The sequence below is a fragment of the Acipenser ruthenus genome, chromosome 21 (assembly GCF_902713425.1).
Source record: "Acipenser ruthenus chromosome 21, fAciRut3.2 maternal haplotype, whole genome shotgun sequence".
Taxonomy (NCBI): domain Eukaryota; kingdom Metazoa; phylum Chordata; class Actinopteri; order Acipenseriformes; family Acipenseridae; genus Acipenser; species Acipenser ruthenus.
This window is the reverse complement of record NC_081209.1, coordinates 2,245,987-2,262,207: the sequence shown is the minus strand read 5'-3', so window position 1 is coordinate 2,262,207 and position 16,221 is coordinate 2,245,987. Positions and strand designations below refer to the sequence as shown.

Below are 16,221 nucleotides of genomic sequence, written 5' to 3'. Positions count from 1 at the left end.
AATACTAATCTTACCTTATAAAGACTCGGGGGGACAAAAATGCTATGTGACAATGTGCAACTATGTATTTTTTATTTAAACAGTTCTAAATTAGGTAACAAATAATTTAGCATATCAGATTTACAAAAGCAGAATTTCCGTTGTAACGTCCATTCACAGATTGCATCCCCAGCTCAGTCCTGGAAGTGCTTGCTTGTTGTTTGTGATGGAGCAAGGCCGTGGGGTCACGCTGCCAGCATGCTGCGAATCTCTTTAATCCGAGCAGCGTGCTGCTCAATCTGAGCTCTTTCCTGCTTCAGTCTCTCTCTGAGAATCTCTGTCTTCAGCTCCAGCTGCAGAAGGGAAAGTGGAGATAATGATCGCAGGGTCTGGAACTGAAGCAGCTGTCGAACTAACTAACTCTCCTTTTTATTTAGAGAGATGGGCACAGCAGAGCCATTAACAAAATTAAAAAGAAATGTTGATTAGCTGCAGGAGGAACATCCTAGAGTGTTGGGTTAGTGCTGTTATATTAACATGCATAGAAAAAATAAAATATATATACACACACACAGAATCAGGGATAGAATTAAGACTCCTATTGCATAACAGTTTCACCCATTATTATGAGAGTGATCAGCCAAGTCTATAGGTAACAAGCTCAGGTGTGTCTCTTAGTAAAAGCATGAATGGATCAAACTGCAATGGGAGTCATATTCTGCAGGGATGGAAATAAACTAGTCTTGATTGCCTTTGCACAGAACGCATTGTGCATCTCTCGGATTCCCCGGTCCTGCTCTTACCTCCTCCAGGTCCTGCTGTATTTGCTGGGCTTCCTCTCCCTCCTCCTCCTCCTCGTTTCCCTGCAGCCAGGCTCTCAGCACGCCAGCCTGCTTGTGCCAGGTCCTGCACAGCAGAAGAAAGTGTAGGAACACACATACCAGGTGATACACTGCTGAAGCATTGCCTGCTGAAGATTGTTTATTTGTAAACCCTGTGCTGCGGGGGAGGTGCAGGCAAGCATGCCCTCAGTGTTTGATTGATTGATTTTAATACATTGTAATATAAAGCTTGTATAAAAAGCTAGATTAAGTTTAAATGAAGTTGATACTGAAGGCACTCGAAGAAATAATGTCAGTGTGCTCTGTGATGCGTACCATTTGCTCAAACTGTTTAGACGCCCAATACGGGGTAAAGCTAGAAAATGAAAGGTAATCTGATCTAATGACTCGGGCAGCCCATTGTGGAATTTTACAAAGCAGTCCACTTCTCAGTGGCTCTGCTTTCGTTTTAATTACATTCATTCACGGATCACATAACATGTTAACAGCCTGCTGAGAGAGAGATGCTTTCCTTACTTCAGGTTTAGCTTGTCGTCATGGAAACGCTGCATGTCCTGTCGGATCTGTCGCAGTTCCGCTTCTAGCTGCAGCTGCCGGTCGCAGTGCTCGCTGTGATCCCCACCCCCTTCCTCTGCTTATTACAGAAACAAACACAACGTCAGCTCCAGGAACACTGGCCTAGTCTTTAACTACGCACTCAGATCAGACTGGATAAACAGAACGCCAAGCTGTCTGGACATGGCATTGTTACCTGTGCATTGTGAAGCTCCCAGCAACACCTGGAGTGGCTCAAATTGCTATGTAATGGGTCCCCTGCCTATGCCGCACTTCAGTGAATGGCATGTTGCGTACCTGAACCCCTCTGCTCCTGACAGTGTTACTGGAATAGGTAGGAATAAAAAAGGGCCCAAGTTCTTGACCTATAGTAGGTGGCGTAACCTCTGCTAGTGCCTGGAGGAGTCTGAGGCTTTGACACGGGGAAAGTTTAGTGCTGTTCCTACCGTTTAAGTAATTACTTGCAATGTAAGATCATTTCAGAGAACAGGTGCTTGCACTGACTGGTTATCAGCATGTGCTACAATCTTGTGTGTGTGTCTATTAGCTTCTTGGTTCATTGAATTGCCTAAGCTGGGTGCTGATAGCTTCCAGCTGAGAGATCTTTCTGTTTGCTGATAAACGCAAATCTTTCACAACATCACAGCTGCTGCTGCCTGTTTTTCTTGTAAACTCTTTAAAAATGTCCCTCCCAGGAAGGTTCTACTGGAATACAAGAATGAGTAGCCATCGCTGCAATGTGAGCACAATAAACGAAAGCTGGGCAGACACAATGTTGTACTTTTCAGAGTCTTGGTGTGCATCTGCTGTGTAAAACAGAGCAAGTGTGTTGCATGCCAGTGTCTGAGGGGGATGCGGAGGCGTGCTTGTGTATTGGCAGCATGCCATCCATAGGAAGAACGGAGGTCTGTGCTGCACAGTGTTCATCACCTCGAGTCACCTTTCCAGTGACCTTCGGTTCTAGCCTTGGGTCCCAATTCAATTACCCTTTCTGCTGGGGGAAGGGAAGGATGTAAACAAAACAGAATGTGGATCAATATTCATCATCACCTCTGATGATGCGTAAAACCCAATCAAAATAAACAAACACGACCCGAGCTGCTTTAAAAAAATACACATTATAAATAAACACAGCCAGATGGACCGGAATGTGTGCTAAGTGTTTCGTACCCGAGTCCTCCTCAAAGCTGACAGAGCGCCGGCCTCTTTTCACAGTGAAGACCTCCGGAGACAGCAGCTCTGGGGTCTGGTCCCACTGGCTGTGTAACTGGAGCCCCTCTGTCTCAGGCCTGTTCAGATCTTTACTGGCAGGCTGTCTGCCTGGGGAGCCAACTCTCTGGGAGGAAGGAGAAAAAGAAAATAAAACCAGGAATCCTTTTGTTGTGCAGTAGCACGCACATTTAAAGCGTGGTACACTTTAGCATACGTCTTTTTCAGAATTATTATTGGAATTATTTTTTTAAAATGTAACTAATTATTATTTCACAATGAATTCCAATGAAGTATTCTAGAATACATGAATTGGCTTATCCATGCTTGGACCTATCATTTTTCCATGGCCTTTACTCTCGTTCACAGGGTTGTAATTAGATTACTTGGGTCATCATCACTGCCCTGGTTTTACAAGGGTCAGTCGGTAGAGCTGAAATGTCACTGGGTCAAAGGACGGCCAGGTCACTAGGGGGGTCTTATCGTTGTGCTTAAGTAAAGCTGGCTTTGGTGTATATTTAGACTGCACACATATTAAGGGCAGATATGGATTTTGCCAAGTGTTCCTGCTGGTCCTTCAGGGTCTTCAGGAAGACTGAACCAAACCAAAAAAATCTACTGCAACAGAACCGTGACATACACGCTCTGCTTACTGTGTGCGCTCGCCCTCTCTTGGGCATCATGAAAGACGATGGTGGCAGGAGCTCCTCTTTATGGCCGGACAGGTCCGGATGGTACGCTGGCAGCTTCCTAGGAGCCGCTGCTGGTACACCGGGTCCTTGTGCCGGTACCAGCGGAGCTCTGAGCTGCCCTGTCCCTTCAGAACCGGGTTTACTGGAGAGTGGCTGCGGAGGTGGGCTGCCAGGGAGGTCAGTGCGGGCGGGTGATTGTCTTTGAACAGGCTGCGTGAAGACTGGACTGTCCTCCTGTGTGCAGCTCTCTATGCTGGACACAGACTGGGCAGACGGCTGTGCTCTCGGGAAGTCAGGATTACTGGGACTGAAACAGAAAAGGAAAGCGATACCAACGTCCAGCACAGCGCTGTGAGGTTTTGAATTGTACACTCGGGTTTTGCAATTACTTAGTTCAACGAGGAAGTGCCAATGTCAGCCTTAACCCTTTATCAAAACTGAAAGCTTTTAAATGCAAGGCGCTTTGTATTCCATACAATCAATGCTCCTGGCACTAGCACATAGGCAATATTTGTGTGTAGTGAGGGTAAACATTTACTGAAGGTCTCATTTTGAGCATTAAGGAAATCTCATTGTAGAGGTATAGATTTTTTTTTCTGTGTGCAGAGAAACCCTGTGATGAGTACCCACATGTGAGGCTCCAGTATTGCTGCTATGGGATAAAAATGAAAATAATCACTTCTATTTTTCTGAAAGAGGATTCTTGCATCTCTATGTTTAACAAGCCCACCTGCTTCTTCCAGGCTTGTGGAGCCCCTCCTTCTCCAGGGAGCGCAGCAGGAAGTCGGGTCTTCTGGGCTGCAGCCTCCTGTGACGTAGGACTGGACTGCAACACAGAACCGCGGGTATTATCATTTACTGTAATTCAGTACAGCATTCTAACAATATTAAGTGCAGCCAGAAACTCCTACGGTACCTCCTGGCCCCTGGAAATACTCCCAGGTCGTCCTCAAGGGGCTCTGCGGGCCCCCGCGACGGCGGTATCCCTGCAGGTTTCTGGCTCTCCCTGTTGTACTCGAGGAGCAGCCCCACTTCCACGTGCTCCGGTCTGCGCTCCGGTCTGCGCTCCGGCTCAGCCCTGGCCTCGGCTGGGAGATGGAACGTCACGGCTTTCTTCGGAGGGACAGCGGCTGGGTGGGCTCTCCTTCTCTCTTTGTGACAGAGAGCCCTGTGTTTCCACGTCATCGCACAGCGGTGAACGACCTGGTGAAGGCTGTAGGCAGACTGAGGAAACACACAGAAATACAACTGAAAGACTTTATTAATGGCATTATTAAAAGTAAGAAGACATCTGTTTTTTTTTGTTTTTTCCCCCAAACGGGGCACGAGGGACAAATACATCGATCAATAAATGTTTATTTGAGGCTTGCAAAAAAAAACAAAAAACCCTGGTGATCAACAGCTGATTAATGAATGAATTGCTGCATCTTTAATGTCTCTATGCAATGCAGCAGTGCGTGGAGAGGTTTCTTCCCAGCTCCCCTCACCTTGACCTGCTGCTGTGCCGCTAGCGTCCTGCGGAACTGGCCCATGTCAGCAGCGTAGCGCAGGATCTGCGAGGCCCCCTCCCGGAGAAGCTGAGACCGATAGAACTGCACCGCTTTCTGGATCCGAACCTTCTTCCTTCTCTCCTCCAGGACATAGCCCACCCAGGCATCAAACACCTGCAGCATGAACAAACAAACAAACAAGAACGAATGAGGTAATAATGTTAGCAAAAGCTAAGAACAGCATTGATTACAATTGCTTTGACATGCTTTGGTTCCCCAGAATTTGATGATCAGGTCTCTCCGAGCGCCTGCTGGATGTACAGGGGGACAGTCAGGCTTGCTTCCAGGTCGGCACACATCAGAAGGTCTTGTGTTTTGTTCAGTCAGCCCCGCAGGGAGACAGGCTTGTTCCTACCTTTCCCTGCAGGTTGAAGCACCAGTGCCAGAGAGCGCTGACCGTCTGCTGTTCCTCTCTCTGCCTGCCCAGCATCTGTGCAGAAAAACAATCTGTGAGAAACCTGTTTTTTTATATTATTAGGCACAATTAAACCTGTATTAAAGACCGGTTTTCACGCATGTTGTTTCGGTGTGGCTCGCATAGAGCCTCTTTGTCAATACAAGCTTTTGGTTGGTCCCTTTTTGTGCCTGTTTGTTAATCCATAAAACCCACACAATAAAAATAAAAAATCCTTCAACGCTGGACTCTAAATGATGGCCACGTTTTACAGACGAGACTAACTGCACAGCTCAGCCCGTGTCCTGCACTGTGTTTCAATTCCAGCAGTCTGGCAGTCTTAAAATGAAAAGGGATTACATTAGATACCGAGTCTTTAGACATAAACCATAAAACACAGAGCAGTACGCAGGAGGAGAGCTGCATAACTTCAATCATGACTTGGACAATCATGAGGAGGGCATTAACTGAAGTACATCCCTGATCGGGATTGATGAGCTCCAGCAATGAAACACTACACAACTCCTTCATTAATGTGAGACTTCTCACCTGCACTGTCCAACAGCTAAAATAGTGTTGAGAGAGTCTCTGTGCCTGAAACCACTCCCCCTGACGATACAATATCTGAAAAACACAAACAGCACGTTACCTTACCCAACACTGCAACGCAGTGTATAGCCACAGTATCGAATCCATATGATGTGTAGCGAATTAATCACTGTTGCATTATTTACTTACTGTGAAAAATATTACATAAACGGCTAACTAAACATCAATCAATTACCGTTTATAATTTTTTTTTTGTTTTGAAGAGATGTCTTTATTTGAGCTTAACCAGGGATTAAAAACGAAATCTGTTCTGCTGAAACAGAAATACCAAACAACGCTCCAGCTGCTCACCATTTTCCGTATGCAGCCGAGATGGTACAGTTTCCACGAGGACACACACTTCCTGAGAATACATCTCCCATGGTGCTGTGCAGCGACCTCCATCTTTGACCTGTGCTCCACCGACTTCCTACTGAACTCCCTCCAGCGCGAGAACATGTGCTGCAATCGCACTGGAAAGCACAACAGATATAGATATAGATATTATTTCCCTTGACAAAGGTATGAAAGCTGTACGTGTTTAAACGGTTTTACCCGTTGCAATGTGCTTCTGTGCCTCGTGCACAGCGTCCTGCTCCTGCTGTCTATGGTAAACCTGAAGAGAAATCTCATCTCTCCATTCCAACAGAGCCTGAAACAGACAGACAGAGACAGAGGGTAGCAGCCTCAAAAGAAGAGATGGGAACAAGACTCATTGAGCCATTCCAGGTCTTATAAAAAGCCAGATGAGCCGTAAGCACACAGGAAGCCCTGAAACAGTTGTAACTGCTACACAGTAGAGGTCTTGTTCTTTCCCAGTACAATCTTAGCAAAGCAAAGCGATGGTAACACATGTTAAGACATAAAGGGACAGAGAGAATCCAATCTGTGCAATGGCTTTCCGAGGCTCTTCCGCTTGACTTGCTCTTTACACAAGGCTGGCTACCTTTGAAAGCAGTGCCCTGCGGTAATGCTGCTCTGCTCTGCAAAGCTTTCGAGCTTTGTCTGCGAGGATCGCTGCCTTCTCTCGCCACACTTTGAAGGTCACCCTAGAAAAAAAAAAATAGAAAAAAGAATGAATCTAAAAAGAAAGAAAGATTTTTTTTTTTTTTTTAAATCGCACAAAACAAGGAACTTTGTGTGCTAATCCCAATAATAATTTAGACAAGCAGGTCAGCCCTTTAAAACTTTTAATGACTGATCCCATGTGATGAGCACTCCTCACTCCGGTGATACCTTAACAAGCCTCTCTTCCGACGCCTGTCCTGTTCCTCCACTCTGTGCAGAACTTGCTGCACGCTGCGCTGATAGAGCTGTGAAGTGAACGACATTTATAAATGAGTAAATCAGCTAAACACTGAGCAGCAGTCGAGACGGACGGAGAACACGCATCGGGGCGCATTCACCTGATCTGGAATTCGACAGGTCTCGACATCGACGCTGCATTGAAAAGAGGGACAAAGTGAAAAACAGCATCTATAACAGTGTGGGCGTGTCTCTTAAGAGTACTTTGAAAGCAAGTACAATGTCAGGTTTTGATCACATTTAAACATTTCAACTCTGTTTGAAGCTGCCTGTTTGCAACAATTGAATAGGCTCTATTACAGGGTATTAAACTGGTAAAAAATTCAATATTTTCCAGAAATGCAGCTGGTATAAAAGTATCCCTTTAAACAGGTCTGAAAGCACCCCTTTAAACGGGTCTGACTGTGAATCAATCCATTGCAGAGGACCTGGACATACCTTCCACCCGTCCAGGACTCTGTGCAGCAGTGCGTGCCTGCAGTGTGTCTCCGCTCGGAGGATCACCCTCCTCTTCTCTCCTCTCACTTTCACATACTACAGACAGAATGGCAGACAGAGGTCAGGCTTCACCTGCACAGTCTGCAGGATCTGCTCTGCACACTTCAGGCAGATCAACTGCCTGCATCTTTGTCAACTTGTAAGAAGCAATGGCTTTATAGAATAAAAAAACTGCCACAAGGTTTATGTTAAACTAGGCTGCCCCCTCCTGCCTAGAAACGGTAAGGCACGCTGACACAGCTGCCAACAGCAATTTATTCAAAACAGATAAAGCCGGGAATGTTTTCTCTGTGGCTCTGTCAGTAACCGGACAACTAGATCGGATTGCTTTATTAAAACCTAGTTTGATTGATTAAAACAAGGACCGGCACAGCACCCATGAAAGCTGTCTAAGCTTGCAATCTTACAGCTACTGTACCATCCATTTACAAACACTGGACCAGAACGACAAAGCTTTAACCCCACAGATTCAGAGCCGATTCAGAGACTCGGGATGCGAGTGACAGGGTTCAATCCTGCTTTGAAATACGTGCTTGTGTTTCAAAACCCTGACTTCTATCCAATCTTAGAGAACATTCACAAACACTCTTTAAGATAACAAACAGCTGATCCAGTGATCAGGGCACACTGTTGCAATGCCTGCAGAGTGAACTCTTCACCTGTCGCCATGTGCTCCAGGCCCATCTCAGACTGCGGTGGAACTGATGCCTTGTTGCTTGAATCTCATTGTTTCTTCTGATTTTAAAAATGAACAGAGAGCAGAATGAGACAAAGCAGCGCCTTAATATTGCTACCATTACATTTAAAAATCTTACAAGAAATTAACTAAAGTAAACTAATAGACTAATTTACATGACTTCTTTTCGTTTAAGTTTCACTGCACATTCATATACAGTATATTTTTGCAATCTGAGGCAGATCAGTATTTTTTTTTGTTATACAAAATAAATGTCATTTTTAATATAATCTTTAACCCTTTCATGTATGAAACATTGAAATAGCTGAAAAAAAAGTAGTTTTGGACACATGAAATATATTTTTCATTGAATTTTTTTTTTCCCCCATTCCTTTATATGGGGAAAAAATGGCATCTTATGAGGTCGTCATGCATTTGCATCTTCCATATATCCCCATATAAAGACTAGAAGAGAGTTTTTTTTAATCTCTCCCCATAAGAGGTCGCCATGCATGAAAGGGTTAAATCGGTATTTTGTAGGCTCCTGAAACATCTTTTCTATGCAAACATGTAATTCTCTTAAACAGTAGTGACTGCTTGCAGCGATTGCTGTAGAAACTTCTTTTCCTCACTCTGCTTTAATCTCGGAGACGTTCTGCCTCCAGCACCGGAAGGATTTCCGGAATAGCTGTCGGGAAAAATGCCCTTCCGCGGCGGCTTCCTTCTCCCGCTCTTCCAGACGGCAGGCTGCTCGGAGACGCCACCTACACCAAAACTGGAGCGTTGTGCACCGGTCCCAATGAATCACAGCCTCGAGAGAACAGGGAGGGGATCAACGCATTGCACTTCAAACTGATCACATGACAGGCAAGTTACCTTACCATTAACACATGCGGTACAATCACAGCAAAGCTTAACAAAGCAATGTGCAGTCAAGCCAGGTGAAAGCATGGAAACCCATGTCAAAATAACAGCTTAGCACAGCATAATGATGGAGAGTGCCCTGATCCTGCAAGACTACAGCTGTTAATAAAAGAACAGGGTCACAAACACGATGACCCAGACAGTCTGAAAAGCATGACGAACGAGACCAGAACCAAAGTGGAGCAATTACCATTCTCTCAGCCAGCTGATCTTCCTTCTGCTGATTCATTCTCTCCCACCAGGTGCAGAATATCCATCTCTGTCTCGTCTCTCTAAAGGCACACATTAGAAATGTTTTTTTGGTTTCCCCCCCCCATCAGTTTTCATAAATGCGTGGAGCTCTGCTAATCCAACAGAGCACAACCCAAACTGCCTCCCAGTTACAGAACTGCCTGCAGCAAGCAGGTCTAGTGCAGTGTAAGCTTTCTATACACACACAAGGACAGTGGCACAGAACGTTCGGAGGAATGTAACACAGCATATATACAGGTTCACAGCATTACTTGTAAAACTGAGAAGCCGTGTCTTTCATCTCCCTGTGGCGTCTCTCCTGGTGAATGAATTCTCTCCAGGTGTCGATGCAACGCGGGAATGTCTTCCTGCTATAGTGCTCGTCAGCCCTGACGATCTGCACCTGCCGTCAAAATGCACAGACAGAGCTCGTTCACTTCAGAGGGAAATGAATTGTGATTGTTCAAAAGATACATACAAAGCCAAGATACAAAAAACAAAATTATTATGTTATTATTAGTACTACATCAAGATCAAATAAAAAACATCAACCCAACAATCGAAGTCTCTGATAACTATGTATACAGTGGGTTGACTTTGGGTTTTAAAAGGTCTAATAGAATTCCTAGTTCGTTGTTGTCGCTGTAGTTTAGCTGCTGGAGTATTGTGTGTACAGTGTTACACTGCAGTCAAATGGTTTCTGAATGTGATATATAGTTGTGATGAACGCACACACTCCCTAGCGCATTTAACAAAGCAGTCAGTGATCTCTGTCTTCAGTCGCATTGCTTCCTCTCACCTTTCGCCATCTCCTCCATTTGATGTATTCCGTCCAGACGGTCAGAGACTTCCGCAGCAGCACTGTCCTGTAGAGACAGAGAGAAAGAGGTGTATTTTAATCAGCAATCTCCACGAAGGTATTCACATACGCAATGACTGACCAACACATACAAAAAGACTGGGTGCTCTTAGCAGAAAAGAAACCACGACTCTAGCTGCAAGTGCGGCATGCCGGATCGTGGGCAGACATGTGCGAAGAATTGTAACTAGCCTAAAATCACAGAAACCTTCGACACCAGACAAGATGCACCTGTCTGCAACTTTAACAGTGGGCTTCGGTAAAAGGTCCCTGTTCATTTTCTACCATCTTCAGTAAAAACAACCCCTTTTGAACCCTGCAGATGTGTTACCTGTACTGTCTGTGTGCTCTGAGAGTTAGCGGCTGCATTCCCTTCTCCTCACGTTCCTCGCCACGCAGCTTCCACAGAGTCCAAAACCTCCTCACCACCTGCAGGAATGAGTCAGGGGGGAGCAAGGGAAGGAAAAAAGGAACAAGGAACAAGGGAAGGAAGGAGAGAAGGGAATAAGAGAGTCCTCCAAGGTGGAGGGACTGCTTAGCAGAGTTCTAGAACATCTAAGTCAGAGTTTCTGCAACCAGGGGTTTAATAAGACACAAATTATATATATATATATATATATATATATATATATATATATATATATATATATATATGTATATGTATATATATATATGTTTTTTTTTAAAGAGATCGAAAGACACAGCAACTCCACCACACGTATATTACAATATTGTCAGAGCATATGTTTTAGTAATAATACTGGACTGTCTTCACACTCACTGTAGTGTGTCGCTGCTGGTGTGCCAGGTTGCTCTGGAGTTGACTCAGGCGGTTGAGTGTGATATTCGTGCTCAAGGCTTTCATTCCCTTACGCTGAAGAACAGGACACAAAGTTACACCGAGCATGAGAAGTCCACAGCACAGCACTAGTATACATTGATTACTGTATTATTATAGCATTGCTATTACAGGGATAGAAAGAAGACTCCTACTGCATAGCTGTTTCACCCATTCCAGGTTTTACTACAAGCTTAATTAGCCCCAGTGTATGGTAACAAGCTCAGGTGTGTCTTATTAAACTCATAGTAAAACCTGGAATGGCTCAAACTGCTATGCAATGGTAGTCTTATTTCCTGGTTCAGGATAACCAAGCTACAGGAAGTTACTGCCTGCATTCTGAAGATATTTTCCTTACCAGCAGATGGCGCCTGTAGTGCTCCTCAGCAGCGTCATTCTTCTCTGCATCTTCAGCACACAAAGTGACATCTTGAGAAGAAGTCAAGGAAAAAAACATTCAGAAAGAACTTAAAGAATTGAAGGTATCTGATGGAATCCAATATGACCACGTCTTCCTTGAGGTATACCGTGTCATCAGCCTCAAAACTGCAGTCAGTCTCTAGAGTCGCTTTATGGTCATTCCCCTTGAGCATAATAAAAGCAACGATTAAGAGCACATGACAAACATCCCATTACAGTAGGACTGCTGATCTGAACACAGCCGCTGAGGAAGGATACAGTGTCTCCAGCGGGTGAACGCCCTGCGCGTGGCGATGCGCTCTGCGAGTCCAGCGATCGCGTCCTGCCTGCCGCGGGCACACTGTCTGCTCTGCCAGGCGCTGCTCCACTCACAGAAGACATGCTGGACCAGGCAGCCCTGCCGCACCCGCACAGCCAGACCTAGCAGCACGTTAAACCTCTCATTAGGGGAACAAGACTTTCACGCAAGCCCCCTCCCTGCTCATTTTTACGTTGGTGCTTTAGCACCAGAATGCAATGTTTGAACAGCCTTCTTTGTTTGTTCTGCAGAATTATCCAAAGCCTGGCCACTCACTGTACTGCTGCTTCTTGGCTGTGCGGTGCCGTTGATAGAGGACCCAGACCTGGAGGGATTTCCTGAGGCACCGGTGCTGATAGTGAAGCACAGCCCTCCTCTCCTTCTCTCTGTCCAGCCACAGCCGCTGGAGAATCTCCTTCCACTGCTCCCAGGCCTGAGAGAAACGCACACAAACACACACGGGAACAACAAAATTCAAACACGCTCTGCAATACATTTGAATATTGCAACAAACACTATATATTGAAACATATATAATGACCAGGTCCTTACCCGTTTACATAATATGATTTAGAAATGACTGTATCAAAAATCATACCATGTAAAAGAAACCAATGCATAAATGATATATAACACACATGAAACTGGATGCAATTGTGGTTTCGGTTAAACGTACAGCCTAACTTGGCATCATACCAATACATCCCCCCCCCCCATTATATTAATGCACTCTATTACCAGTTCTGATAACCCCCCTGCTACTGACCCTGTACTGCAGGGCTTGAGCCCAGTGCTGAAGGGCTGCCGCGTCCATCTCGTACAGGCTCTGCCTCCTCTGCAGGCACCGGACCCAGATCCTCCACGCACTCCTGGTTAAAGAGGCAAGGCAGAGAGACGCTCAACCAATCAAGCATGCAGCATCTCAGCTCATCACAGGCTTGTAAGCAACTGACTTAAACGACAGGCAGACATGAAGAAGGCCAGACCGCTCAGGACAGCAGTGTTTACTAACCGACACTGCTGTACCATTTAAACGGGGGGGGGGGGCACGTCAGCTTTAAATTGCTCATTCACCATCACCACTGCAAGCGCTGCCGCACATGGTCTGAAGAGTTTTTTTAATGAACTAATGGGAATGTTCCACTCACTGCATCGAGTTTGCTTCGTGGAATTCCCTTGCTTTGGACTGCATGTCTTGTTTGATTTTCCGCATGCTGACGTATATCTGCCAGTGTTCCCATGCCGCAGACAAGCACCGGGAATTACCTAAAAAAAGAATACAAGTCCTGTATTGGCTTATTAGCTTTTGGCAATTGAAACCCTTGGTAAAAACTCAAATAGAATGAACATACACTCGTGCAACACTGTTAGCGATTTGTAATAAATAACACGCTGGTTCTGTGTGGTATTTCTTACTTTCACTGGGAGCAGAGTGCTGCAGGAGGTCACCGTGGCGTGCCACCTGTACTTAGAGGGTAGACATGATTCTGAGAGCTCTATAGTGGCCACAGAGGGGCTTTAAACTGGAAACTGATTGAAAATGATATACAAACCATACGAGGCAGCTTCTTTATACTGCTGCTTCCTCTGGCGCTGATGCAGGATGTACGTCTGCCAGCCCTTAAAGACCAGATTGTACAGGTAATACCTGGAAGGGGAAACACATTGCCATCAGAGATCATCACTGTTACTCGCTTCACACAAGGGGACAAAAACAAGGCAGGCTATGACAGACTGTGATATAAAAAACAAAGACTTCAATAACTCACAAAGTGGTACAGTTCTGTGAATAGAGCCCACTGATTCCTACCTGTAGTGGCAGTCTGCTCGGACACTGAGCTTCCATTCCTTCCTAATCAGCCACCACTCCTCCCTCCACTTCTCAAAGGCCTTCTGGAGAACGCTGTGGCTGTGATGGGACCTGGGGACCAAGGGCAAAGGAACAGGAAAGCATGTTCTTAAGAGCAGAAGGAAAGGGGAATTTTAATCACCAAAAAAAAATTGATATATTTTTTCATAATTTCAATAAGATGCTCCTATCTGTATTCTTCAAAGCCTTCACTTGGGGCTTATGCAAAACAGCACACTTAACATTTTCTTTGAGTTAGGGAACCAAGGAAGAAGAGACAGCAGGCTGCACTTCCCTAAGTATTCATTTACACAGCCTTCATGCTCTGCAGAATATTAATTCAGCAAGCATTAAGAAAAACATGCAAATACACAAAGCAAGCAATTGTGTACAAAATGTTGATACTTCAAAAGAAACTGCAATTAACATAGATTTCAGAACTCGCTGCAGAAATTAGAATTGTGATTCGCTCTGAATCCCAATGCAAATGAACAAAACCAAACCAATACCACAGACAGCATGAACGAGTGCACCCTGCCAGGGAGAAGGCTACCTTGCTTTGGAGGGCAGGACTCGACCGAAGGTCTTGGCAATCCACAGGTAGAGAAACTTTCTCCCAAGGTGTCTGCAGAACAAAATAAATAATGTTGCCGTTGATTATTTATTTATTTCTGCAGCATTTTTGCAGCAGAATTCTGCCTCCAAGACAAATTGAACACAGTGAAAAGCAGCAACATAAACCGTATGGAAGATGGAATTGAAAAGGAGGGATTTAAAATAGTTGTTCTTTTATTTTTGTAAATAAGACCTGGAATGGATCAAACTGCTATTCAACGGGAGTCTTACAGATACCTGATGCGCAGTTCCTTGAGCCTCCCCCCCCTGTTCCAGGTGTAAGCCACCCTGTACTGAATCCGACGCCCTTTCAGCAGACGGACTGCCCCCGCATCACTCCTCTCACTCTGGGGTACGTCAGCAGGAACCTGCAGGGCTGGAGCTCGCTGGGGGTCTTTTATAACGCGAGTGCTTCAGAAAAAAAAAAAGAGTGTGAAATAATCTCCAGTACGCTTGCTTTAAAACGTTGATAAGATATTCTGATTCAGAGCAGTTTGAACCATCCTGTGTCTTGCAAGGAGTTTAATTAACCATCTGTGATCTTGTATGAATAACAAGCTCTGGTGGGTCTAATTAAGCTCACAGCAAACCCAGGAATGGCCCTGCTTGCTATGCATTGGGAGTCTTATTTCCATCCCTGCATTCATGTCTATAAGGCAGCTGGTGACAGCTGGTTCACAGTGAAATCAGCCCCAAGCTAGGTTGTCCGAAGTGTGTGAAATCGGACGCAACTCCACTCAGGCCAGAGGGAAGTCTGGTGACCCGTTAATGAATAACAATCACAATCCGAATCATAAATTCAATAACCTTTAGAATGTTGTGGGTCCCCACAAAGACAGAGAGAAATCAAAAGTGAAACGACCGTATGTATGATAATGAGGATATCTGTTACGCTAAGCAACGAGAGGTTTGCAAATTTAATACACCTGACATAAGGAAGCTGCTGGGGACCAATAAGGGAATGGCTGCAGAGGATGGTGACATCTGAAAGCCACAACTGCCCCAATAACCCAAATACTGAATGCAGGTAGGGAGCATGGATTTGCCCTTAAGACAGCATACGACAGAGCGACTTCTCGTGAAGATCAGTGCTGAGGCGCTGGCCAGTTTATTAGGAACACTCTTCATATGCAGTAGTTATTGTAACTTAGCTTGACACAATGAACTGGCACTCTTTCAGAAAGCCTCGCTTACCTTCCGTGGCCTTTACTGAGTGCGAGCTCAGACCCATCGCGTCTTGCCAGCAGTGGATCGTTTCTTCTGCTAGTACGACTAGGTGCACGATGTCTCACATTCCCACGGGTTACCTCCATGTTCCTAGAAATGACGAGGATGCAACTAAAAGTATTATTATTTATTATCTAGAAAGGCGTTCTGGGTGTGCTCCATTTGGAGGTCTTCTGCATTTTAGAAGATAATAAACTTGTAATAGTTCTTAAAAATTAAAAAGCGCACAGATTATTTATTTTCGTAGCCTCGAAAGCGAATCTACCCTACTGCATTAGTACAAAACCGTTTGCTTTCTTTGCGGACATATCGAGTGTACGGTTTGCAGTTTGCAATTATTTTTTTTTTTTTAACACACTTTACTGTTGATTTTGCATTCGTGTTGAGTCTCCTCCTGTGGCAGTTGCGCTTCTTGCGTTACCGTCACTACATCTTTACTGCGCCCTTCCTCCCGCCTGCTGTTCCTCCCACCATGCATTGGACACGGCGGTTACTATGGTACCCGGACGCCTCAAGGAACCAAAGCGATGCTTTTGCGTTGGCTCTGAAATTTAGTGCCAACTATTGGAGTGGCGGTGCAAGTGCGTGTCTTGCAATACATATTGTATTGATGTTGCATTTGAATTAAGGTAGAGTCTACAATATACTAGACTATATATATATATATATATA

The 16,221-nt window shown here is 45.0% G+C and overlaps 1 protein-coding gene across 5 annotated transcripts; it reads right to left on the bottom strand.

The window, feature by feature from the left end:
* Positions 1–43: 43 nt before the first annotated feature.
* LOC117963115 (protein SFI1 homolog) lies at positions 44–16,047 on the bottom strand. 5 transcript variants are annotated; one of them, XM_058994247.1, is made up of 33 exons: positions 15,908–16,047; positions 15,517–15,639; positions 14,560–14,733; positions 14,261–14,332; positions 13,669–13,779; positions 13,412–13,506; positions 13,007–13,124; positions 12,625–12,727; positions 12,135–12,291; positions 11,819–11,980; positions 11,499–11,569; positions 11,084–11,176; positions 10,634–10,731; positions 10,243–10,309; positions 9,716–9,846; positions 9,403–9,484; positions 8,921–9,099; positions 8,272–8,347; positions 7,553–7,648; positions 7,046–7,122; positions 6,756–6,858; positions 6,365–6,461; positions 6,122–6,282; positions 5,771–5,845; positions 5,183–5,257; positions 4,765–4,941; positions 4,194–4,501; positions 4,008–4,103; positions 3,239–3,584; positions 2,547–2,712; positions 1,338–1,455; positions 783–885; positions 44–332 (listed from the first exon to the last, which is right to left on the bottom strand). In XM_058994247.1, the coding sequence occupies exons 2-33, from the start codon at positions 15,633–15,635 to the stop codon at positions 225–227; spliced, it is 4,014 nt and encodes a 1,337-aa protein (XP_058850230.1). In that variant the 5' UTR covers positions 15,636–15,639; positions 15,908–16,047; the 3' UTR covers positions 44–224. The 5 variants fall into 5 exon arrangements, with proteins under 5 accessions (XP_058850230.1, XP_058850227.1, XP_058850228.1 ...); XM_058994244.1 differs by having other exon boundaries at positions 15,913–16,047; XM_058994245.1 differs by having other exon boundaries at positions 1,338–1,452; positions 15,913–16,047.
* Positions 16,048–16,221: the final 174 nt, after the last annotated feature.

What these genes read in the sequence shown, in the direction of transcription:
- LOC117963115 (XM_058994244.1), bottom strand. An exon ending in CGGAAGAGAGGCTTGTTAAG is followed by an intron (nt 6,859 to 7,045) that starts GTATCACCGGAG and finishes TTTTTTTTCTAG; the next exon opens with GGTGACCTTCAAAGTGTGGC. An exon ending in ACAGAAGCACATTGCAACGG is followed by an intron (nt 6,283 to 6,364) that starts GTAAAACCGTTT and finishes TGTGCTTTCCAG; the next exon opens with TGCGATTGCAGCACATGTTC.